General features: G+C 49.0%; 1 protein-coding gene across 2 annotated transcripts in view; it reads right to left on the bottom strand.

Moving 5' to 3' along the window:
* Window positions 1–25,742, bottom strand: part of cdhr2 (cadherin related family member 2) — a 397,792-nt gene that overhangs the window by 157,255 nt on the left and 214,795 nt on the right. For both annotated transcript variants that reach the window (XM_038795617.1, XM_038795618.1), the window contains 3 exons: window positions 22,415–22,554; window positions 16,915–16,974; window positions 2,555–2,635 (listed from right to left, as the gene is read on the bottom strand). In XM_038795617.1, the coding sequence (XP_038651545.1) occupies window positions 2,555–2,635; window positions 16,915–16,974; window positions 22,415–22,554 (281 nt within the window). The remainder of the gene's footprint in view (window positions 1–2,554; window positions 2,636–16,914; window positions 16,975–22,414; window positions 22,555–25,742) is intronic.

The following is a 25,742-nucleotide window of genomic DNA, read 5'->3' as shown; positions in this document are numbered from 1 at the left end:
GGCCCCACCCCATTCTGGCCCTCCCACCCTCAGGCTCTGTCCCACAGCAGTGCCCCTAGGCACTGCCCGATAGCAGGTTGGCACTGCCAGGTTGTCATGCTGCCAGGGGCCAGTGATCAGTGCCAGGGCACAGTCCTGCCATGTCCCTGACCACCCGGTGGCTACAATGACCTCTGAACACCTGGCACTGTCATCATGTCCGGTCCCTGTTTGTGGAGACCAGCAGTGATTCACACCAGCTTCATGTTGCACCAGCAGGAGAACGCCAGGAGCCAGGAGAATCCGGTTTCAAACAGTTCCGGCATTTTTAAATGAGGATTTAAATATGTGAGGCTGGTTCACGCCTAGCGATGGCATGAACCAGATTACGTGAGCTGGATCAGGCTCGGTGCAGTGTTTGGCACCAAGCACAAATCCCATTTCGGGCCCCTTCCAGAATTCTCCCAACAGCGGGATTTGCACCAAGCGCAACGCGGCCTGAAAATCTTCCCCATGATCTCCGTTTCTCTCTCCAGAGGTGCTGCCAGACCTGCTGAGGTTTTCCAGCATTTTCCGTTTTTATTTAAAAATCCCAACATGCGCAGTATTTTGCTTTTAGTTAGATAGAATGTTTATTTTTCCAACATTAGGAACAGGAGTAGACCAATCAACCATTTGGTCCGGCTACAACAGTCAATTAGATCATGGTGGATCCGTCCTCAACTCCATTTTCCTGCCTTTGCCCCATATGAACGGCACGGTGGCACAGTGGTTAGCATTGCTGCCTCATAGTGCCAGGGACCAGGATTCAATTCCAGCTTTGGGTGACTGTGTGGAGTTTGCGCTTTCTCCCCCCATGCCTGTGTGGGTTTTCTCCGGATGCTCCGGTTTCCTGCCACAGTCCAAAGATGTGGATTGGTCATGCTAAATTGCCCCTTCATGTCCAAAACATTTGTAGGTTAGATGGGATTACAGGGATATGGGGATAGGGCGAGGGAGTGGGCCTAGGTAAAGTGCTCTTTCAGAGAGTCGGTGCTGACTTGATGGGCCAAATGCACTGTTGGACTTCTATGATTCTATTCTATGATCAATTAACACACTTATCTAACACAAGTCTAATGATCTCCTTCACAGCCCTTTAATATTAAAAGATGAAGATGAGTAAGTTTGGGTCAATTCAGTCAACCAGAGCAACAGATGTTCTCTGGGCAACTCTAACTTGCCAGATATTGTACATAGGGGGCGGGATCCTCTATCGCTCCGCGCCGAAATCGCGCTCAGAGTGGGAGCGGAAAATTATCCAAAATAGGCTCCCACGCCAGCACGCGATTCTAGTGAATTGCCCCCACTCACGCGCACGCGATCGATGCGGCGCCAGTCGGGGGCCACTGAAAGCGGCCCCAGCGCCGATTCTCCCCGCTCGACAGGCCGAGTGCCCGCCGAGTCCTGCCGGCATGGATCACATGTGGTCCCACCCAGTGGGATCTTGGCATCCTGAGTGCGGGGGCCATCCTGATTGGGGGCGGGGGGGGGGGGGGGGGGGGGATGCGACTCCGGGGGGGGGCCTCCACAGTGGCCAGGCCCACGATCGGTGGCAACCGATCGGTGGCCGTGCTCATTCCGGGGGGGCCTATGTTACTCCACGCCGGGCCCTTGCAGGGCGGTGCCATGTTGTGCGGGTACCGGTGCGAAGATGGCCGCTGCGCACATGCGCGGACCCACGGCCGTCCACATGCGCGGCCGCACGGGCGTAATTGCAGGGCCCTGCCAGCAGCCGGAGGTGCAGGACTCACGCCGGGCCCTGCTGTCCCCTTGGAAAATGGAGAATCACCCCGGACTTTCCAGGAAAAAGTCCGGAGTGATTCCTGCCCGTTTTCCGGCGGCCGTGGGGTGGTATGACTAGGAGCGTTACCTGCCATTGGTGCAGAGCACTCGCTGCCCATTGGCTCAGGCCGGTCATGTGCCTCTCGGCTGATTGGTTGAGACTAGTCATGTGACCGCTCACCAATTGGCCGAGAGGCAAGTAGCCCCGCCTACGAGGCGGGGCATAAGAACCCGAAGGACCCGGCGGAGGGCCTTTTCTCTGTAATCGACCACCGGGCTAACATCTAGCTGATTAAAGCCTACATTTGGATCTTCATCGTGTCTCGAGTCCAATTGATGGTACATCAAGTCCCCAGAAGGGAGAATCCTGCCCAGGAAGTTTCATTCCAGTTCATGGAGAGTAAAGGATCACCAAATGGCAGTTGATAACTAATATCAAAGAAATAACTGAGTAAATCCAAAAAATATAACAATGTCTCCCAATGTATGAGTAGGATCTTGTTCCAAACCCATAGTCATCAAGCATGTGGTTTCTTGGACTAAGATTTGCCAATTTATTAACTCTTACTAAAGTGTGCCATAGTATGGCCAGTTTAATGATACTGAAAATCGATTGAAACACCCACATTTATTCCATTGCATCAATTAGTTCTGGATTGAAACCAAGTCACAAAGCTAAAAGAACCGTGTTACTAGCTAATTACATGACATACTACGCAAAATGTTTCCTGAAAAACTGAAAGTGACTCACCTCATAAACAGATACTGTGTAGGTAGCATTTACAAATACGGGTGAATTATCATTGGCATCATTAAGAATGATTATTTGACTCTGGAGGTAAAAAGAAGAAACACTTTTTTTAACTACAAAATAGGCAGCTATTGAAATGAAAAAACACAGCTCCAAATCTAACTCAATCTGTCCATTGGGAAGGGATGTGAAACAGGTGTCGGAGCTGAACCCACACATTCCTGACAGGTACACTTGATTAAAATTGGGGGGATTCAGTCTCCAGAGGGTCGGAAACCATTCATACTCCAGAGGATGTGCTACGTGACTCCTCAGAACTCCCAATGCAAGGATTCCTCGGGAAGTGCCCAGAAACTGTGATCTCCCAATTGGCAATTCACCTGCCTCTGGGACTCTTCGAGAAAGTCTCGAACTCTGAATTAGAGTCAGAGGGTTCAGACTTCCTTACCTGAATAATTACCAGGAAATATTAGACAAGTTAAAAGTATGTCTATCTCCTGGGTATCTATACAACTGACCTCCTCACTCCCCACTGATCCCATCCCCAACTATCCACCAAACCTTCTGATTCCCCGACCCAATCCCAAACCACCCTGACCCTCCGACCCCCATGACTCTCTGATTCCTCATTGATCGTCCTTCAAATGCCCCACAACCCTCTGACTTTCCCTGACCCTCTGACCCCACCCCAACTCTTTGACTCCATCCTGACACTCCAATTCCCACAACCCTCGTATTCGCTCCAGATGCTCTGACTCCCCTTACTCATCCTGTCTCAACCTCACCACTTTACCCACCCTGCCACCTACCACTTTCCACTTAATCCAGTCTGCCACCCTCCCACCTATCAAACTACCTACTTACCCCATTCACATTGATTTACTAGCACGCTGAAAAACTATTTAAATGTCCCAAAGCTTTCCATTATTTTCGTGAACGAAGACTTGCCAATATACGACAGCTAGTGCTATAAAAAAAGGGCAAAGCTCGCCTTCTTCTGATGATCCTGAACTACGAAGAAAGAGTCTGTGAACAAGTATGTTCTGTGTATCTGAAGAGGTCTGGTTACAGAAGTCCGGGACAGAATTGCGGAGTTCCATGTTAATGTAAAAGAATAGGAATGGAGTGGCAATCCAACTATTACCACTCCTTGGAAGATTCATGGTCTATAATTGAAGGCATCAGGATATCTAATTTTAAATCCTACTCCACACCTTTTAATGAAATTTAATCACAGACCCTTTCTGAACCAGTATTGTCAGGGTTTCCAAAGCACACCTCATCTGATTTTAGAGAATTTTCAGGTAAGCTCCTTCCCTGAAGAGTCATAGACCAGCCTCCCCCAAAATATTTGCACCTACCAAATTGAGGTCTCCTAGAAATTGCATGTTGTGGCAAATTTATATTGTGGCTTTGCTATCTTTAAAAGTATGCACAGTTCAGTAGTCAGTGCAATCACAACATCAATTTCATGAAGCAACCTGCTTAACCAGAACGTACATATGAGGAATGCTGATCCACTGTCTAAAACCCTTTTCTCGTGGGTATGAATCATTAGTTTTAGAAACTGAACAAAACAGAGTTTGCTCTGGATTTATCAGCATTAGTCCAGGCAAAATTAACCAAACTAGTACAAAAATCAGCCGGCTTTAAATATAAGTTTCATCAGGCATAGATTGGATTTCTGTGATATTTATGGTTGGTTTAAAAATCACTTCACCTGAAGCCAACCCTCCCACAAAACTGGCCATACTGACTTATTTATCTTGTGTTGGCTAAAAGACAATTTGTAACCTATTAATGTTACAACTTGCTTAATTGCTCATTGTTGATTCTTTATTAAAGTTATACAATTTCAGCCTTTCATGTCACTTTCTTGCGTTGTAGTTTGACCCTACAAAGAAAAAACTGAGGGAGTTTAAACAGCTTGGCGCTAAATTAAGGTGAATTTTTAAAAAATCTTTTATTGGCATTTTCAACATTATGTACATTGACGTTCGTTTTTATTTATTGTACAGTGTAAAAAAGGCTTTTGTCTTATGTTACTTTATTTACAAATTGTTGCCGTCGAGTCCTGCGTGTCCTCCCCTCCCATGCCCCCCACTGCCCCTCCTTTACCTAACCCCTCCTCGTTTCCCCCACCCACCCCCCTCGCTGTCCTCCCTGGTCAATCGGGGGGGTGCTACCCCTTCACCTTGTCCCCCCCCCCCCCCCCCGCCAAATTTCTTTCCTCCCTTTGTTGGCTTCAGCCATGTTATTTTTGTGGATGAGGTAGGGGTTCCCCCACATCCTCCCCCCTCCCCCAGTGTTGTCCCTCTTTGTCCGTCTCAGACTCTCTGCCCTCTTCCCCCTGCCCGCACCCTCCCCCCCCCCCCCCCCCCCCGGCGCACCCCTGGCTCCCCCTGGGTTGTGTGTCCCTGGTGTTCAGCCTTGTCTTTTGTTTTTTCCCTGTTTTCTTTCTGTGGTGATCGTAGATCTGAGTAGATGCAATACAACTGAGCAAGCACTAGAGGGAGCACGGGAGAGCTATATATACACAGGGACAGGAAGTGATGACACACTTCACGGAAGGCAGAACTTGTAGCAGGACACAGACACACAAGCAGGCAGCATTTGAGGTAGCCGTAAGTTAAGCTCTGAAGAGAGAACAAATTCACAATAAAGCATCTTCTCCACATTTGAGACTACCAGCTTTATTAAGACATGAGGAACAACACACTTTCTAATCCTTCCAGTTCCCTCTCTATTGGCTTTTGTTGGCTTTGGAACAGACCGACAAATTGCCCCCATGCAGGAAGGAAGTCTTCCTCCAACCTTCAGATGACAAATTTGATGGAGAAATTCCAAAAGGTCAGCTAGCCAGTCTGAAGCTGTGGGTGGTGCTGCTGATCACCAGCCGAGCAGGATTCTCCGGCGATGCGATTAGGGGAGTGAAAGCAAGGGCATTGGCCCTCTTCCCCACGTATAGCTGTGGCTGCTCTGATACTCCGAAGATTGCCACTATTGGGCAAGGCTTCATCCTCACCCTCACAACCTTGGACATTGCCTCGGAGAAGGCTGTCCAAAACCCAGCAAGTTTGAACACGCCCAGAACATGTGGGTGTGGTTGGCGGGGCCCCTCTGGCACCGTTCACATTTGTCCTCCACTTCCAGGAAGACCCTGTTCATTCGGGTTCTGGTCAGGTGCACTCTGTGCACCAATTTGAACTACATGAGACTGAGCCTTGAGCCGGAGGAGGTGGAGTTGGCCATTCTCAGTGCTTCGCTCCAGAGTCCCCCACCCCACTTCTGTCCCCAGAAGTGGACATCAGGTCCTCTAATAGTGTAGTCTCTTTGCGGAGCAAGTGTTTTATTTGTAAGTGTCTCATTTCCTGTCCTGTTGGTAGTTCCCATTCTTCCGTTAGTTTGTTCAGTGTCGCTAGTCTGTGCCCTACATAGAAGTCTCTAACTGTCAGCGTTCCCCTGTCCTGTTTCCATTTTTTTAATGTTGCATCTAGCATGGCTGGCAAGAATCTGTGGTTACCGCAGTTGGGAGCCATGGGGAACATCTTGGTCAGCCCGAAGTGCTGTCTTAGTTGGCCCCACATTTTCAGTGTGGCCACTACCACTGGACTCGATGTGTATTTTGCCAAGGGGGATGGGAGTGCTGGCGTGGCCAGGGCCCAGAGGGTCATTCCCTTGCAGGAGGCCTCCTCCATCTGTACCCACCCCGAGTTGGGTTCTCGCACCCATCCCCTCACTCTTTCTGCTGTTGCTGCCCAGTGGTAATATTGCAGGTTTGGCAGCGCCAGGTCTCCCTTAATTGTCCTCCTTTGCAATGTTGATTTGTATCTAGGGTCTGGAAGAAGGCCTTAGGGATGAAGAGCGTTATGGACCTAAACAGGAAGAGGAATCTCGGCAGTGATGTGTTGGGTCTGCTGGGTCTGTGAGGACTGTGTTTACGATAGCAGTGATTGAGACAGGCTACCAACACTTGTAGAAGTACAACTCTATTTTATTTAACTATGAGCTGTTAAACATACTTGCACTGTGGGTTGACACTATGTTAAGTTGACTGGAGACCTGAGGCTAACCTGACCAGTCTATACTGCTAGCACATGGTAGATGTTCGTGTTGCTGATCACGGGCTCTGGCTGTCTCAGGGGCTACATCCCAAGAGAGCGTGAAAACTAGTGCCCTCTGGCTTTATAGTGGACATGTCCTGTCTGGTGATTGGCTGCTGTGTCCTGTGTGTTGATTGGTCATTCAGTGTGTCAGTCAGTGTCTGTCTATGCACCATCATATACTTGTGTGTATATTATGACATCTCCCCCTTTTTGAAAAAAGAAATATGTGTACGTGGCAATAAATAGTGTGGTTATGTGAATGTGCCTAACTATATAGAGAGCATGTCAGTATAATTACATGACCATGATCCTGGCTATATATAAAAATCCTAACATATTTACACGGGAAGGTGTTTAGTGCAGATAGAGTGTCTGTAACAAAACATGGGATATAAATAACAGTATGTACAAACGAGCGAGCGAAGAACCAAGGTAACAAAACAATCAGTGCATGAAGTCAGTCAGTTCATAAATTCAGTCAGTTCATAAATTCAGTCTCTGTGGTGGGCGACGAATTCTGGTTGACCGCCTCAAGGGTGGGTCGGGGGCCGCCTGCTCTGGAATGGGCTGGGCTGTGTCAGTCGCAGAGGGTGACAACAGAAGAGGTAGATCTGCGAGCTCTTGGAAGGGCATGTCCTGAGGGCGAGGCCGGGCATTACGGTCTGGCGGCGAGCGTGGAAGCAGCCGCAGTGCCCACCTATTACGGCGTAGAAAAGAGACATCCTGCATACGAACCAGAAACGATCTGGGGGCCACTTGCTTGATTACCACAGCGGTGGCAGACCAGCCACCTTCAGGATGCTGAACACGAACCTGGTCATCAGGAGCGAGAGCAGGGAGATCTGTGGCGCGGGTGTCATACGCTGACTTGTGTTGGGCCCGAGACAGTTGCATTCTGTGCAGGACCGGAAGGTTGTCCAGGTCTGGGATGTGTATTGCAGGCACCATTGTCCGTAATGTGCAGTTCATTAACAATTGTGCTGGGGACAGGCCAGTGGACAAAGGAGTCGACCTGTAGGCTAGTAGTGTGAGGTAAAAGTCGGAACCCGCATTAGCCGCTTTGCACAAGAGTCGTTTGACAATGTGCAGCCCCTTTTCAGCTTTGCCATTCGACTGTGGGTAATGGGGACTTGAGGTGACGTGTGTGAAATTATACCGCCGGGCAAATTTGGTCCACTCCTGACTGGCAAAACACGGGCTATTATCGGCATGACCGTGAGTGGAATGCCATGGTGAGCAAAAGTCTCCTTGCCGCATGGATGACCGCTGCCGATGTGAGGTCATGCAGCCTAACCACCTCTGGGTAGTTAGAGAAGTAATCCACAATGAGGATATAGACCCGGCCTAGTGCTTGGAAGAGATCAACGCCAACCTTGGTCCATGGGAACGACACCAGTTCACGTGGCTGCAAGGTCTCCTTTGGCTGAGCTGGCTGGAATCGCTGGCATATCGAGCAGTTGAGAACGCATGCTTTGAGGAATGACGATCCTGTCCAACTTTAACAGAATTCCATCTACCACTGCCAGATCATCTTTGATGTTGTAGAATTGCGGGCGTTTCCGTCCGTCTGTAAGATGGCGCATGACTCGTTGGAGCAAAGGATCCCTGGCTGTTTCACGACGAATCTGGATGACTCGTTCGTCAGTGGCGGGCAAGTTAAATGTGCAGAACTCAACATGGACATCAATTTGGCACACAAAGCCCGACTGCTCGCATGGCATAGTGACAAAACGGGAGAGTGCATCGGCCATGATGAGCTCCTTGCTCGGGGTGTAGACCAGTTCAAAGTCATACCGCCTGAGTTTAAGGAGGATGCGTTGCAGGCGCGGCGTCATATCGTTAAGGTCCTTCTGTATAATGTTGACCAGTGGCCTGTGGTCCGTTTCCACCGTAAATTTGGCGAGTCCATATATGTAGTCATGGAATTTGACAATTCCGTGAGGAGGCCCAGGCACTCTTTTTCGATTTGAGCATAGCGCTGCTCAGTAGGTGTCATTGCACGCGATGCGTATGCGATGGAGCCCATGAGGAGGAGTCATCGTGTTGGAGGAGCACTGCCTCAATGCCAGACTGGCTCGCATCAGTAGAGATCTTCGTCTCCTTGGCAGGGTCGAGGAATGCCAATACCGGGGCCTTGGTGAGTTTCGCCCTGAGTTCACACCACACTCACTCATGAGGGGGAGCCACTGGTTTTGATGGCTATAGTGAGGGTGAGCTGTTTCACTTTAAGGAGCTGCTGGCGTAGGGGGTCCGAGGGCACTCCGAAGATGATCTGGTCGCGGATCATTGAGTCGGAGGTGGAGCCATAATTGCAGGATTGCGCGAGGATGCGAAGATGGGTTAGGAAAGATTGAAAAGGTTCATCCTTACCCTGCAGACGCTGTTGAAAGATGTAGCGTTCAAAACTTTAGTTGACTTCGATGTCACAGTGGCTGTCGAATTTAAGTAGGACTGTTTTGAACTTGCACTTGTCCTCGCCTTCAGCGAATGTGAGGGTGTTAAAAATGTGGATGGCGTGATCCCAGGCCATGGAGAGAAAGTGAGCAATCTTTCTGGCATCTGAGGCGGCTTCAAGGTCGGTGGCTTTGAGGTAGAGTTGAAACTTCTGCTTAAATATCTTCCAGTTGGCACCGAGGTTGCCGGTGATGCAAAGCGGCAGGGGAGGGTGGACGCTGTCCATACTACCGGATGGCTGATTGCTGGTCAAAGGCAAACTATCTCAGGGTAGGTCCGTCAAACTCTAACATCACGCACTGGTACCATGATGTGTTGGGTATGCTGGGTCTGTGAGGACTGCATTTACCATAGCAATGATTGAGACAGGCTACCAACACTCTATTTTTTTTAACTATGAGCTGTTAAACATACTTGCACTGTGGGTTGACACTATGTTAAGTTGACTGGAGACCTGAGGCTAACCTGACCAGACTATACTGCTAGAACATGGTGGGTGTTCGTGTTGCTGATCACGGGCTCTGACTATCTCAGAGGCTGCATCCCAAGAGAGCGGGAAAACTAGTGCTCTCTGGCTTTATAGTGGCCGTGTGCTGTCTGGTGATTGGCTGCTGTGTCCTGTGCGTTGACAGGTCATTCAGTGTGTGAGTCAGTGTCTGTCTATGCACCATTATATACTTGTGTGTATATTATGACAGGCAGCAAGTTCATTTTGATCGTCTGCATTCTCCCCACCAGGTAGAGTTGGAATGCGTCCCACCTCTGTAGGTCCTTTTTGACTTCCTCCACCAGGCTGGTCAGGTTCCACTTGTGAATCTGTGTCCAGTCTCTGGCGATTTGGATCCCCAGGTGTCGGAATCTATTTTGGGCTATTTTGAACGGGAGTCCCTCCCTGTTTGGGTTCACTGGGAATGCCTCACTTTTGCCCAGGTTGGGTTTGTAACCTGAGAAGGTTCCAAACTCTCTTAAGATCCGCATGATTGCTTTCAGTCCTTCCTGTGGCTTTGAGACATACAGGAGAAGGTCATCTGCATAATGTGCTCTCTGTCTCCTCTTTTGATGCCCTTCCAGTTTTTCACGCCCCGTAAGGCTATCACCAGGGGTTTGATTGCTGATGCAAACAGGAGCGAGGACAATGGGGATCGCTGCCTTGTGCCACTTTGTAGTTGGAAGTATTCAGAGTTGGTGGTGTTGGTTCGAACGCTCGCCTTGGGAGTCTTACCCAGTCAGTGAATCCTGCTCCTAGCCCAAACCGGTCCAGTACCTCGAGGAGGTACTTCCATTCGACTCTGTCAAAGGCCTTTCTGCGCCCAGGGACACGATCACCTCTAGTGTTCTCTCCCCAGGGGGGTCATTATTACGTTCAACAGCCACCTGATGTTTGCAGTGAGTTGCCTTCCCATGACAAAGCCCATTTGGTCTTCAGCGACCACCTCTGGTATAGAGTTCTCCAGACTTTTAGCCAGGACTTTTGCGAGTATTTTCGCACCCACATTCAGTAGCGAAATGGATCTATATGATCCACATTCTGTCGGGTCTTTGTCTTTTTTGGGTATCAGTGAAATAGTTGCCTACGTGAGCGTAGGAGGCAAAGTGCCCCTTGCCAGCGAGTCTGCAAACATGTCCGTTAGATGTGGGGCCAGGGACCCGTCCAGTCCCAGTGCCTTCCCCGCCTGCATGGAGCTGATGCTCTCCATGATTTCTCCCAGATCTTTCGTGCTTCCAGATCCCCCCGCCTGTCCTCCCCCACAACCGGCATATCCAGTCCATCGAGGAATTCTTTCATCCACGAACCCCCAACGTGTACAACACTCGGTAGAAGGTCTCAAATGCTTGATTGACCTCTTGGTTCCGCTACCAGTCTGTCTTTGTTGTCCCTCACTTGCGCTATTTCCCTCATGGCTGCCTGCTTTCTCAACTGGTGAGCCATGTTCTCCATGTTCATAAAAGATCCCCCATGTCTGGCGGAGTTGGTACGTTGCTTTCCTAGTGGATAACAGGTTAACGTCCATTTGTAGCTAGTTTTTCTCCACCAGCAGCTCTACGGTCGGGTCCTCAGAGTACTTTCTGTCCAAGATGGAGTTGATCAGCTGTTGCCTGGCCTCCCTCTCTTCTCTAATCCTACGTGCCTTATAATCTCCCCTCTGATCACAACCTTCAGTGCCTCCCAGAACGAGGAGGGTGAGATCTCCCCATTCCAGTTGTCACTCACAAAGCCTGTGGCCTGTGATGTTTTCTGGCAGAAGGCCTTGTTGGCCAGGAGGTCCATTCCCAGCCTCCATGTGGGGCGCTGGGCACGGCCTGTCTCCAACCACACATCCACGTAATGCGGAGCGTGGTCGGAGACGACTATCGTGGAATATTCCGGTCCTGTAACTCCTGGAAGCACCGATTCCCCCACTGCAAAAACTCTGTATCTTTGCACTGTGCCGTTCAGTGCCCTTACATTCCAGGTTGTCATAATATACACCAGTATATCATGGTGCAGACACATACTGATGGACACACACTAGGACCAATCAACATGCACAAACACCGCAGCCAATCGCCAGTTAGAATTCACACACTGTAAAGGTAGAGGGCACTGCACTCCAGGGTTTCCCTTTGTTAGGGGGCCATCCATAATGGCCGTGGGTCGCCATCCTCATCATGAGATTGGTCCCCTGCACTCCGGGGTTTTCCTTTGTCCAGAGGACACCCAACATGGCTGTCAACTGTGTGTACACCGGGGACGGCACGTGGCACAATGGTTAGCATTGGGACTATGTCTCCCTTTGTTTAGGAACTCTCCAAAGTGGCTGTTTGCGGCGCCTTGACCTGCTCCATGCCTGCTGAGTCCTGTGCCTTTCTCGCTGCCAACCCTTTCCTATCTTTCTGCCCCTTTTCTGTTCTGTCCCTCCCTATTCCCCCTTTCCACGTTTCCCCCTTCCCCTCCCACCCTCCCCCCCCCCCCTGTATTCACCTTCCTTTCTGTCCTCCCCCCCACCCCTTGGCCAGATGCTCCTTCTTCCCCATTATTACTTGTCTTTCCATGCCATCCCTCCTTGCTAGTATGGTGACTCCCCTCCCTGGACTGGTCTCACCCTGTCTCTGTTCTATCTGCCTGTCTCCGTTCCCCTTCCACGCCCCGTCACCTGTTTCCCCTATCCTCATTTCCTTCTCTCTATCTTCCTCCTTTAATCCGAGAACGAGGCAGCATTGTCCCGCGCAAACACAGAGTCTGTACAATGGTTCTTCGTCCTGTTTCACCCTCCGCTTTCCGCTCTTGTCGAGTGCCGATTTTACCTTATTAAATTTGGCCCTTTTTTATTTTGCCAGGTCTGCCCCAATGTCCTGATATACTCTTATTCTGTGTCCTTCCCACAAGCACGACCTTATCTGCCGGGCCCACCTCAGGACCTTTTCCCGGTGCTGGTACCTGTGCAGCTTAGCAATGATCACTCTCGGCTGCTCCCCAGTCTTGGGTTTTGGTAGGAGCGACCTGTGTGCCCTGTCACGTTCTGGGGGATTTGGGAAACTGTCCCTCCCAATCAAGTTGCCCAGCATTTGTAGTTCGATGGGTCCCTTCCCTCCAACCCCTCTGGCAGTCCCGCAATATGGACATTCTGTCATCTGGACCTGTTTTCCTGGTCTTATACCTATCCCCTCAGGTTCCTTTGGGCCACCACCAACCTCTTCCCCTCGGTCTCCAGAGCCACTCTGGCCGGTTGATGCCCTTTCCATGTCCAGGGATTGTCCTTTCCTGGGCTTCCACCTTCTTTCCCAGGCCGTCTATCGTGCGCTGGAGGGCACCCATCACTTCCGTCACCATCTCTCTCATCATCACCTGTAGTTCCAATTTAATCTCCTCCCTCATAGCAGTCAGTTCTTTTTTTTTAGGAATGTCTTCCATCCATCCCGCGGTGTGGTGGGTGGGCGTTGCTGTCTGTTCATGGTCCGCTGTTCGGGTCACCGGTCGCCCACTCTCTTGGTTCGCTGGGGCCTCCGCCTCGCCTCGTGGGTCCGCTGATCTGTCTGCTCATTGCTCCTGCCCCTTACCGCCGCTTCTGCCTTCTCACTGGCCCTTTGCACCACCATTTGCCGGCATCTTCTCTTCTGCCTCTTCGCTGCTATGGTCTTTTGGGTTTCAAGGAGTTTTTGGTGGCTTATTTGAGCTGAGAATCCTAGAAAATTCGCTATTATGGGTCCGACTGGGAGGAGAGCCACATGATATGCGTCTGCTCAGCACATCACCGCCACAGGAAATCAGAAGATAAAATATTAGTGGTAGATCAGAAGATTGAGAACATTTTAGAAACCAGTAAAAGATGACGAAAAAAAGAGAGAAACTGGATGGGGATGCGAGAAACCTAAAAAGAAACATAAAATGGGTAATAAAAGCCTAAAAATTGGTAATAAAAGCTTCAAGTATATAAAAAGAAAAATGTGACAAAAGTGAGTGTTGACCCTGAGAGAATGAGACTGGAAAATTAATAATGGCAAACAAGAAAATAGCAGGGATTTTGAACAAGTATTTTGTGTCTCTCTTCACAGTAGTAAACACAAAAAGCATGGCAAGAATTATAGAAAATCAGAGGGTAAAAAGGAGGGAGAAACTTAAAACAATCCTGATTACAAGGGAAAATGTGCTAGGCAAACTAATACGGCTTCCCTGGACCTGATGGCCTGCATCTTAGGGAATTTTTTTAAAGCAGCTGACAAGATAGTGGATGCATTGGTTGCAATTTTCCAAAATTCCCGAGAGTCTGATAAGGTGTCAGCGGAATAGAAAACCTCAAATGTAGCTCCTCTAATTTGAGGAAGAGAGTTGGGGGAGGGGGAGGGGAGGTGGAGAGTAAAAAGAACACGGGACATTTTCAGCCAGTCAGCCTAACATCTATGATTGGGAAAATGCTAGAATCCATTATTAAGGTTGTAATAGTAGGCGTTTACAAAATCAGAATACAATCAGGCAGATTCAACAATGATTTTGTGAAAGGGAAATTTGACAAATGTATTAGAGTTCTTTGAGGATGTAACAAACAGGGTGGATAAAGGGAAACATAGAGATACAAAGCATTTGGATTTCCAAAAGGCGTTCAGTAAGATGCCACATAAAAGGCACAAGATAAAAGTTGATGATGTTGGGAGAGTGACATATTAGCATTGAGGAGTGGCTAGCTAACACGAAACAGATCATTTCCAGGTTGGCAAACATCAATAAGTCGAATGTCACAGGGATCAGTTCTGGGACTTCAAATATTTAACATCTATCTTAATGACGTGGATGAAGGGACAAACTATACTGTAGGCAAAATATATTGGGTATTCAAAGATAGGTAAGAAAACAAGTTGTGAGGAGGAGACAAAGAATTTGCCAAGGGTAGTGGATAGGTTAAGTGAATGAGCAAAAATTTGATAGATGGAATATAATGCGGGAAAATATGAGGTTGTCCATTTTGGCTAAAAAACAGAATATTATTTAATTAGAGTGAGACTGCGGAAAGCTGTGGTACAGAGAGATCTGGGTGCCCTTATGCATGAATCACAAAAGCGTTTGCATGCCGACACGGCAAGTAATTACCAAGGCACACAAAATGTTGGCCATTATTGCAATGGGGATGAAGTTTGAAAGTGGGAAAGTTCTTGCTACATTTACTGGGCATTAGTGAGACCATACCTAAAGCACTGTGTACAGTCTTGGTCGTATTCCTTAAGGAGGGACTGTTATGGGCCAGGGTTTAGAGAACCCCAAAGTGTATCATGGAGTTCACCTGACCCACAACTTTTAATAGATTGTGGTATGGGGAGCACACAGCCCACTCTACAGGTGTGGTACAGCAGAAATGGAAAAGTATGTTTTAAAGCAAAACAATGTTTATTCGATTAACTCAAGTTAACCTTTTTAAAACATACATATAGCAACCATCAATTCAAATACAACCCCCAAAGAATACAACGCTAAGTAATTCTTACTTTCCTTTTAACATCCATAAGACTTAAAAACACCTTTTAACAGAAAGACATCAGGCTTCACTACTGAGAACAGTTACCACGTTGAAATCAGCAAATGGACACTCATAAGCTTGCAGAGGTTCACACACAACCTGCTGTGATTGCAGTTACTCCAAAACTAAAACCAAACCCACTCTGCAGCAAAAAGCCTAAAGCGAAAGTAAAAAGCTGACAGACAGCCCAGCTCCACCCACTCTCTGACATCACTGCAGTAATAAACACCCATTTCTTAAAGGTACTCTCACATGACAGGACACACTCGCATTGGAAGCAATATAAAGATGGTTTACCGGGAATTCCTGGAATGAAGGAGTTGTTTTATGAAGTCAGGTTTAGTAGCTTGAGACTATGCTAATTTTCTCAGGATAATTGGTGTTTAGAAGAAAGACAGGTGATCTTATTGAAACATACAGGTTGTGATGGCTCAACAGGGTAGATGAGGGATTCCTAAATCATGGGTCACAAGCTCCGGCGTCGCAATGGCAACTCTCAAATGGAGACTCTGGCTGGAACGTGAATTTCTTTCCCAAACTGTACACCAATGGGACAGCTTTTCTCTGCCTTGATTCTTTCAGTGCATTGATTGGTCCCTCAGTTCAGCATTCTAATTTGTCTACTGAGGAGGTTGGTGCGGTTTTTTGCTGTGGCGCGTTGGAACTGTCGATTGATGAGTCGAGCGCCATATCCCATTCTTACGAGGGCGGCTTTCAGCATCTGTAGATGTCTGTTACATTTCTCCTTGTCTGAGCAGACCTTGTGTACACTGAGGTCTTATCCATAGGGGATGGCTTCTTTAATGTATTAGGGTGGATGCTGACCAATGGCACCGACCTCCACAGATGACAAACACAGGACACAATTGACAGAGTACCGTCCGTCGTCCAGTACTTCCCCAGAGAAACTACGATATCTTCTTCGCAGCCTTCAACATGTCATCGATGAAGATGAACATCTTGCCAAGGCCATCCCCTCACCCCCACACACCCACTACTTGCCTTCAAACAACTGTGCAACCTCAAACAACCCATTGTTTGCAGCAAACTACCCAGCCTACAGGAGAACAGCGACCACGACACCACACAACCCTGACATGGCAACATCTACAAGATGTGCCAGATCATCAACATGGATACCACAATTATGCATGAAAACACCACCCACCAGGTATAAAGTACATACTCGTGCGACTCGGCAATGTTGTCTACCTCATATGCTGCAGGAAAGGATGTCCCGAGTCGTGGTACATTGACGAGACCATGCAGATGCTGCGACAACGGATGAACAGACATCACCCGACAATCACCAGGCAGGAATGTCCCCTTCCAGTCGGGGAACAGTCAAGGGCATTCAGCCTGTGATCTTCGGCTAAGCGTTCTCCAAGGTGGCCTTCAGGACTCGCGACAATGCAGAATCATTGCCGAGCAGAAACTGATAGCCAAGTTCAGCATACATGGGTATGGCCTCAACCGGGACCTTGGATTCATGTCTCATTACATTCACCCCCCACCATCTGGCCTGGGCTTGCAAAATCTACCAACTGTCCTGGCTTGAGACAATTCACACCTCTTTAACCTGTGATTATCCCTCTCTCGAGTTGCACCGTCTGGACCTGTAAAGACTTAATTACCTGCAAAGACTCGCATTCAAAGTATGGTCTTGCATCATTGACTCTGTCTATATATGTGTTTGCGAAACCCACCTCTTCACTCATGATCTTATTCTAAAGCTTTCTCCATTTACTCTCTCAGTTCGATTTTCCACAATATTTAAACATTTTTATTATTAAATAAATATCATAAAACTCACCATGGAATCAGAATTTGTTCCGTCACTAACGCCAATAGTAACTTCCAACATATCGTTAGTCTAGTGTTAAATATAGAAGACCACATTTAGCTCTAGTAAAAAATACTTTGAACATATTTTATTCATAAACTTAAAAATGACAAACTGTTGCACCAAATCTCTTATGCTAAGATATGACTAAGCTGACGTTTTTAAAAATATTTTTATTGAAACATGTGCAAAAGTTTTATAACAATAACAAACAAAACAATAATAACATAAGCATCAATATGGTAAACTAGACATTTCCCACCCAACCCCTTCTGTACATCCCTTAACCATATTGCGCCTACCCGCTCCCCCCTCGCCCCCTTCAGACTGTTGCTTCTGCTAACATTTTAATTTTCCCCGAGAAAGTCGACGAACGGCTGCCATCTCCGAGAGAACCCCAGCATTGACCCCCTCAAGGCAAACTTTATTTTCCCCACCTTGAGAAACCTAGCCATGTCACTGACCCAAGTTTCCACACTTTGTGGTTTCGAATCCCTCCACATTAAAAGGATCTCTCTCCGGGCTACCAGGGAGGCAAAGGCCAAAACATCGGCCTCTTTCACTCCCTAAACTCCCGGGTCTTCTAACACTCCAAAGATCGCTATCTCTGGACTCGGCGCCACCTGCATACCTAGCACCCTGGACATTGCCTTGGCAAACCCTTGCCAGAATCCTCCAAGCTTCGGGCATGCCCAGAACATGTGGACATGGTTTGATGGGCTTCCCGCATCTATCTACTACCCCGAAACACTTGTTCATCCTCACCGCCGTCATGTGTGCCCAGTGTACCACCTTAAATTGTATTAGACTGAGCCTATCACATGATGAAGAGGAATTAACCCTGCTTAGGGCGTCCGCCCACAGACCTGCCTCTAACTCCCCAACTAGCTCCTCTTCCCACTTGCCCTTCAGTTCCTCCACCGGTGTCCCCTCTGCCTCCAACAACTCCTGATAGATATCCGACCCTTTCACCTTCCCCACCCAGGCACTGGACACTACTCTGTCCTGTATCCCCCGTGGCGGGATCACCGGGAAAGCCAACACCTGTTTCCTCAGAAAGTCCCGGACTTGTAAATATCTGAAATACCCGGCGGCAGCTTGAACTTGTCCTCCAGCGCCTTCAGACTGGGAAAACTCCCATCTATGAATAGATCTCCCATCCGTCTAATTCGGAATTAGAATTCATCTAATTCCTGCTCTCTGCCAACTTCGGAACCCGCCATCTATCCTGCCCGGCGTGAACCTGTGGTTGTTGCAAACCGGGGTCCAGACTGACACACCCTCCACCTTCTTATACCTCCTCCATTGCCCCCAGATCCTCAATGCCGCCACTACCACCGGGCTAGTAGAGTACTGGGCCGGCGAGAACGGCAGAGGTGCCGTTACCAGTGCTCCCAAACTAGTGCCTTTGCATGACGCTGCCACCATCCGCTCCCATGCCAACCCCTGCCCCATTACCCACTTCCTAATCATCGCTATATTCACCGCCCAGTAGTAGTTGCAGAAGTTCGGCAGCGCCAACCCACCCTCCCCTTGACTGCGCTCCAACAACATTTTCTTCACCCATGGGGCTTTATTCGCCCATACAAAGCCTGAGATAATCTTGTTTACCTGCTTGAAAAAGGCCTTAGGGATGAAGATGGGGAGGCACTGAAAGACAAACAAAAGTCTGGGGAGCACCGTCTGATGTATTGGGTATGCTGGGTCCGCGAGGACTGCGTTTACCACAGCAGTGAGAGAGACAGGCATCCAACACTTGGAGAAATGCAACTCTATTTTATTGAACTATCAACTGTTAAACATACTTGAACTGTGGGTTGACACTATGCTGAGTTGACTGGAGACCTGAGGCTAACCTGACCAGACTATACTGCTAACACATGGTAGATGTTCGTGTTGCTGATCGCGGGCTCTGGCTGTTTCAGAGGCTGCATTCCGAGAGAGCGGGAAAACTAGTGCCCTCTGGTTTTATAGTGGCCGTGTCCCCCCCCGCATGACCAAGCCATGAGACACTAGGTCCGGGATCTTGCCTAACACCCATCTCGTAAATCCCATATCGTCCCAGTTCGGAGCGTATACATTTACAAGCACCACCCTTACATCCTCCAGCTTCCCACTCACCATAATATATCTACTACCCTTATCTGCCACAATTCTTCCAGCCTCAAACGCCACCCGCTTGCTGATCAATATCGCTACGCCCCCGGTCTTTGAGTCCAGCCCAGAGTGGAGCACCTGACTAACCCACCCCTTTCTCAATCTCGTCTGATCAATAATCTTTAGATGTGTCTCCTGAGGCATTGCTACGTCTGCCTTCAGCCCCTTTAAATGCGAGAAAACGCGAGCCCTTTGGACCGGCCCATTCAAACCCCTCACATTCCACGTAATCAACCTGGACGGGGGTCTGCAAACCCCCCCCCCCCCCCCCCCCCCCCACCCCCATCCGACTAGCCATAACCTTTTTTTGGCCAGCCCCGAGCCCACGCCCCCCCCCCCCCCACCACGCTTCCCCGAGCTCCCCCACAAGCAGCCTCCGCCCTCGACCTCCCTTTTATTCCCCGATAATAGTTCCTCCCCTGTCAGCGAAGCAGCCTCCTTCTTCCCCCCCTCTCCCCCCCACAACAGCCCCCGAAACCTAATCTCCCAGATCAAGCGCCACCTTAGCACATGTTCACCCCCCACCACGCGTCCGAGAGTCAGCTGACCCATGCTGACCCCGACAGCCCACGCCCTCAGTGCCAAACAGTTTGGCTCCCTATTGTTCGAACCCCTCTCCCGACATGCATAAACCATTTATAAACATTGCAGTCCCCAGTAAGTAAACAACCTCAAGTAAAAGAAATGAACAAAGACCAATGAAGAAACAATCGCTTGAAACCAGACCCAACCTCCCACAAAATAGCACCAACTTTGGGGTCCCCCTCCCCCCCCTCCGCATCCAATCTCTGCAACAACAAAGCACCCTCAAACCACCACTCCAGGGCAGCACGGTGGCCTAGTGGTTAGCACAGCTGTCTCACGGCGCTGAGGTCCCAGGTTCGATCCCGGCTCTGGGTCACTGTCCGTGTGGAGTTTGCACATTCTCCCCGTGTCTGTGTGGGTTTCGCCCCCAAAACCCAAAAATGTGCAGAGTAGGTGGATTGGCCACACTTAATTGCCCCTTAATTGGAAAAAATAATTGGGTAATGTAAATTTATTTTTTAAAAACACCACTCCAGCCCAATACTTAACCCAGAACCACATACAGTCTTATTTGAACCAATACAAGAATTACAAAAATTACAAACCACCGCCACATAACTCCTTCAAGACTTAAGTATCCTTTAAGATGCTTCCAACTTCTTTTCTTTGATAAAAGACCATACATCGTCCGGTGCCTCAAATTAAAAGTGCCGGTCTTCGTGCGTAACCCAAACCGCGCTGGATACAGCATCCCGAATTTCACCCCCTTCTTGACCAGTTAAACTTAGCACGTCTCTTGGCCAGCTCCGCTCCCAGGTCCTGGTAGATGCGCACCTCGCTGTCCTCCCATCTGCTGCTCCGCTCCTTCTTGGCCCACCGCAAGACAAGTTCTTTGTCCGAAAAACGTTGGAAATGCACCACCATGGCCCTCGGCAGGTCATTCACCTTAGGCTTGCTTGCGTGGGCTCGATGCGCTCCGTCCACTTAAAAGGACTGAGAAAACGCCCCGGGCCCCGTCAGCATCTCCAGAAGGCTCGCCACATATGCTCCCATATTCGACCCCTCAATTCCTTCGGGGAGGCCAACGATCCTTAAGTTCTGCCTCCTGGACCTGTTCTCCAGGTACCTCCAACTTCTCCTGCATTCTCTTGTGGCGCTCATCCAACATCTCCACCTTATGCTCCAGCACGGTTAGATAGTCCTCCTGGCTGGACAACTTCAGCTCAATTTCTTGTATCGCTTTCCCTTGGGCCACCTGATTCAAAACCACTTGATCAATCGCAGCCTTGATCGGGTCCAGCGTTTCCTTTTTCAGCTCAGCTAAATAGTCCTTAAAGAACTTCATCTGCTGCTCCTTAGACTACAGAGCCACCGCTCCCTGGTCCTGACCCTCCGCCATGCTGCGCCGCGATATCAGCTCCGACTGCTTCACTCTATCCGGGCTGAGTCTTTTCACATGGCCACTTCTAGTCCAATTAGCCATACATCGGAGGGGGAATCCTTCTTAATATCATCCACTACACCGATCTATCCCTTAAAGTCCGAGAAAAGTCGGGAAAAAAGGTCCGAAAGTCCATTTCAGGCATCAAATGTGGGACCTATTCCTCCATGGTCACCACCGGAAGCCCTGGCTGATGGGTTTTCTTTTTTTTTTTATAAATTTAGATTACCCAATTATTTTTTCCAATTAAGGGGCAATTTAGCGTGGCCAATCCACCTACTCTGCACATTTTTGGGTTGTGGGGGTGAAACCCACGCAGACACAGAGAGAATGTGCAAACTCCACACGGACAGTGACCCAGAGCCGGGATCGAACCTGGGACCTCAGCGCCGTGAGGCAGCTGTGCTAACCACTAGGCCACCGTGCTGCCCAGCCTGATGGGTTTTTAAGAGCAAGCTGAACCTTATTATTTGAAGCAATGTGCAAATGATATTTATGGTTTTAATCAGACTGTCAAACTAATTAAAGCTTTGGACATATGAAAACGATCTAGCCCTTCACTGGTTCAGACAATTAATATCTTCATTCACATCCTCTCCCAACTGATTCAGAAGGTCACGGCTCCCACAATGTTAGACTTTACTGTAATGGGGTCACACCTCGACAATGAAGAACTATGCAAGTTCTTCCCTGGGTGGTGCTACAGTGGCCCTCGGGAAAGTGGGTGCAGGATGAGAGCCAGCTTCCAAGTCAGTTTAGTGCCAGTTGTAGCGAGTTCCAGGACCTCTGGCTCTGGGAATTACAGATATGCATGGGGACCTAGGGATTATTGAACATGTAGGTGCCAGTCATAGAATCCCTACAGTGCAGAAGGAGGCCAATCGACCCATCGAGTCTACACCAACACTCCAAAGATGCACCCTACCTAGCCCACTTCCCTGTCCTATCCCTGTACCTCCACAACCCCACCCAACAGTTGGACACTAAGGACAATTTCAAATGGCCAATCAACCTAACCTGCACATCTTTGGAGGAAACCAGAGCACCCGGAGGAAACCCATGCAGACAAGGGGGGAACATGGAAACTGCACCCAGTCACCCAGAGTCTGGAATTGAACCCGGGTCCCTGGTGAGAGGCCAACGTACCACTGGTAAATGGCCAGTGGTGAGAGACGGGGACCTTTAATCGGCCACTTAAGTGGCTAAAGTGTCCTCCAGGGTGGGAGGGCCATCTCTGGGTCCATTGACATGTTTTGGAAGATAAATTACACCGAACCGCTATTCAGATCTAGAACCAGAACTCTTGTGCTTTACAATGGCAATCAAACTTAATTTCTACTAGATTACCTCACGGTCCAATTCCCGTGCAACTGTGACAATGCCAGTATTTTTATCCACCTTGAAGAAAACGGAATTTGCTCCAGACATTGAATAGGTCAATGAATCGTGATCTTTGTCAAATGCTAACATCGTATATGCTTCTGCACCTGGAAATGATAAAATGTTAAAATTAATAATTAATTCCATTGTTCAAGTTTGAAAATAGATATTCTTACATTAATCCATATATTGTATCTTGTTTTGAGGCCGCCTCAGCAGAAAACAAGAGCCAGAATTTTACGATGCTCAGTTGAGAGCATGCCTGACACAGAAGTGGGTGTAATTGTACAAGAAGGATTTGGCCGCATGACCCCGACAGTATTGTGCACTCGAGCTGTATTTCAGTGTGCGGGAGCACATGAGACTCGCAAGTGCACCCACCGACAATCAAGCATTTTAGCCCATTAAGGGACAGGCACGTCAGTTTCAATGGATGGTGAGTGAGCCGATTGGCCAGGCGGCCTTTACATTTTAGCTGCAACATCGATCCAGTGCGGGAGGATCAGTCAGGGCTGAAATCGCTTGAACAACTATGTTTCTGGACAGAGGTCCGTGTGTGAGTATACCGCCCAGACACTCACGGCTTAGTTCTAACAACATAGAATCATAGAATCCCTATTATGCAGAAGGAGGCCAATTGGCCCATCGAGTCTGCGCCAACCTTCCAAAAGGTCACCTGCCCGAGGGGGCCCACTCCCCCGCCCTATCCCCGTAACCCCATTTAATGTTTTGAACACTAAGGGATAATTTAGCATGGCCAATCCACCGAGCCTGCACACCTTTGGACTGTGGGGAGAAACTGGAGCACCCAGAGGAAGCCCAAGCAGACACGTGGAGAATGTGCAAACTCCACACAGACATACCCGAGGTCAAAATTGAACCTGGGTACCTGGCACTGTGAGGCAGCAGTGCTAACCACTGTGCCGCCGTGTCGTGGATTGGTAAGGGCCTTGTGTAGCGGCAGGCTTGGGTTGATGTTATCTTCCAGGCGCTTTCTTGGTGCAATCTCCCTCCTTATTTGAGGGGCAGAGTGTTGCTCAGGATTGGTGCATCAGACTCGTCCACGGTACTCTGCAGTCGAGTGGACAATGGCAAGAGCTGAGGACCTTAATGTTTGAGCATCTGCACCCCATAAAGAATCAGCAGATTGCACAGGAAGTTGATTAATAAGGACATGGGGAGTCCACACTGAATAAAGTATAGAACGAAGATTTATTTACAATACGGTACAGGTTGAGCATCCCTTATCCAAAATGCTGGGGCCGAAAATGTCTCTGTTTCCGGAATATTTTGAATTTTAAATACCTGTATAGGTATAGTGAAACATAGCATAGCTAGTGGATCTTGGGTGAACACCATATTATTTTTTTTACAAGAAACATGATTTCGGCACTCAAAAAGTGCGGATTTCAGAGCTTTTTGAATTTCAGAATTTCAAATAAGAGGTGTTCAACCTATATATACACTGTTCGGTAGATCCCTACCGGGTTCCTCTCTGCCAGTTGGCGCCTTACTGGCTGATCTTTTATACAATGGTGAACGGAGTTCCCTCCCTCCAGCAGGGGAGCTCATACTCCGCAAAGATCGCAGGGAAGATAATCATACACACCCTGTAAGTCCCGTGCGGGATGTTACAGGTTGTTTCACATTTTGATCTTTGCTGCGATCCATATGTCGTATTCGGTTAAGGGTAAAACCAAGATAAAGAGGATGTTGTTTGTGATTCAGTCTCTTGCCATTCAAGGAGACGTTGACTTCTCTCTTGGCTCTGGCACTGTGGAGGTGAAATATATTCAAGACTGTTTTGTTGCTTCTGGGTTGAAGACGCTGATGTACCATCAATGACCACGAGATGAGAATGGTGAAACAATCGAGGCTTTATTGCACTAGATGTTATGCCTCCTCCAGCTGGAACCAGAATGGAAGCAGCGTAGGAGAGCATACACTTTTATATAGCACCTGCTGGGAGGAGCAGGCTGGGATTTACTGTGTTAACTGTAGTACAGTGGCAATACCGTAATACACATAGTGTGTTACCAGTGATGTTTACCACTTTCACGCCCTGGTTAAAAAAAAGTCCAGTGGGGGTGAAGAAACAATGTTACATATTGAGTCTGTTGGGAGCTGTGACCTCCGCCACAATCGCCTCAGTCCTGGTTGTGGTGTGGGCGCCGATGTGGGTACATGCGACTCCGGGAGCATGTTTTCCTCTCCTTTTTCACCCAGTAGTGGATCCGGTAAGGGGATGGATGCTGCTGGGGTGGGTGCTTCGGTGAGGGTCACGGGTGGGGGGGTGGGGTGGGGGGATGAATGGTGCAGGGGCAGGGGAGGTAACTGGAGGGGGAGGGGATGGTCCCAGGTCGGGGGTGGTGGTGGTTGTGGGTGGGGACCCAGCGGGTGCCAGGTCCAGGAGGGAGACTGTGTCCTGTCGCCCGTCACGATGTGCCACGTAGGCGTATTGTGGATTCGCATGGAGGAGGTGGACTTTCTCGACCAGGGGATCCGATTTCTGACTCCTCGCATGCTCCCAGAGGAGGATGGGCCCAGGAACTGTCAACCAGGTTGGGAGCGAGACCCCGGAGGTGGACTTCGTAGGGAAGGCAAACACACGTTCGTGAGGGGTCTCATTAGTAGCAGTGGACAGGTGTGATCGGATGGACTGGAGCGCATTGGGGAGGACCTCCTGCCAGCGGGAGACCGGGAGATTCCTAGACCGGAGGGCCAGCAGGACGGCCTTCCAGACCGTCGCATTCTCCCTCTCCACCTGCCCGTTTCCCCAGGGATTGTAGTTGGTTGTCCTGCTCGAGGCGATGCCCTTGCTGAGCAGGAACTGGTGCAGCTCATCACTCATGAACGTGTGTTTGTCTTCCCTAGGAAGTCCGTAATACACGTAGTGTGTCACCAGTGGTGTTTACCACAGACGCTGTGTCTTACAGTAGTTGGCCAGCTTAACAACATTGTCGTTTAGTGTTGCCACTAGTTTAGAAAAAGTCCGAGCTTGAGGGGCACCGCAGATATCGCCAGCATGGATGAACCTCCAAGACAGGATTGGAGGTAAATCATTGGCATGGAGACTGAAACGGGTTGGGGCTAGAACAGATCCCTGGGGAAGCCCGTTGGACTGTTTACTCTAGGCGCTTGTCTCATCACCCACGTGCAGCCTGAACCACCGAGAGCAGAGTATTATTTTGATGGTGTCAGTAAACACAAAGGGAGTTTGACAAGGAGACCAGTGTACCAGGCTGTGTCATATTCTGCAGTGAAATTGAGAAAGACAACACCTATTTTGAGGTTT

This window comes from Scyliorhinus canicula, chromosome 4 (assembly GCF_902713615.1).
Source record: "Scyliorhinus canicula chromosome 4, sScyCan1.1, whole genome shotgun sequence".
In the NCBI taxonomy this organism is placed as follows: Eukaryota; Metazoa; Chordata; class Chondrichthyes; order Carcharhiniformes; family Scyliorhinidae; genus Scyliorhinus; species Scyliorhinus canicula.
The sequence above is the reverse complement of the archived record's forward strand: the minus strand, read 5'-3'. Positions and strand labels throughout refer to the sequence as shown.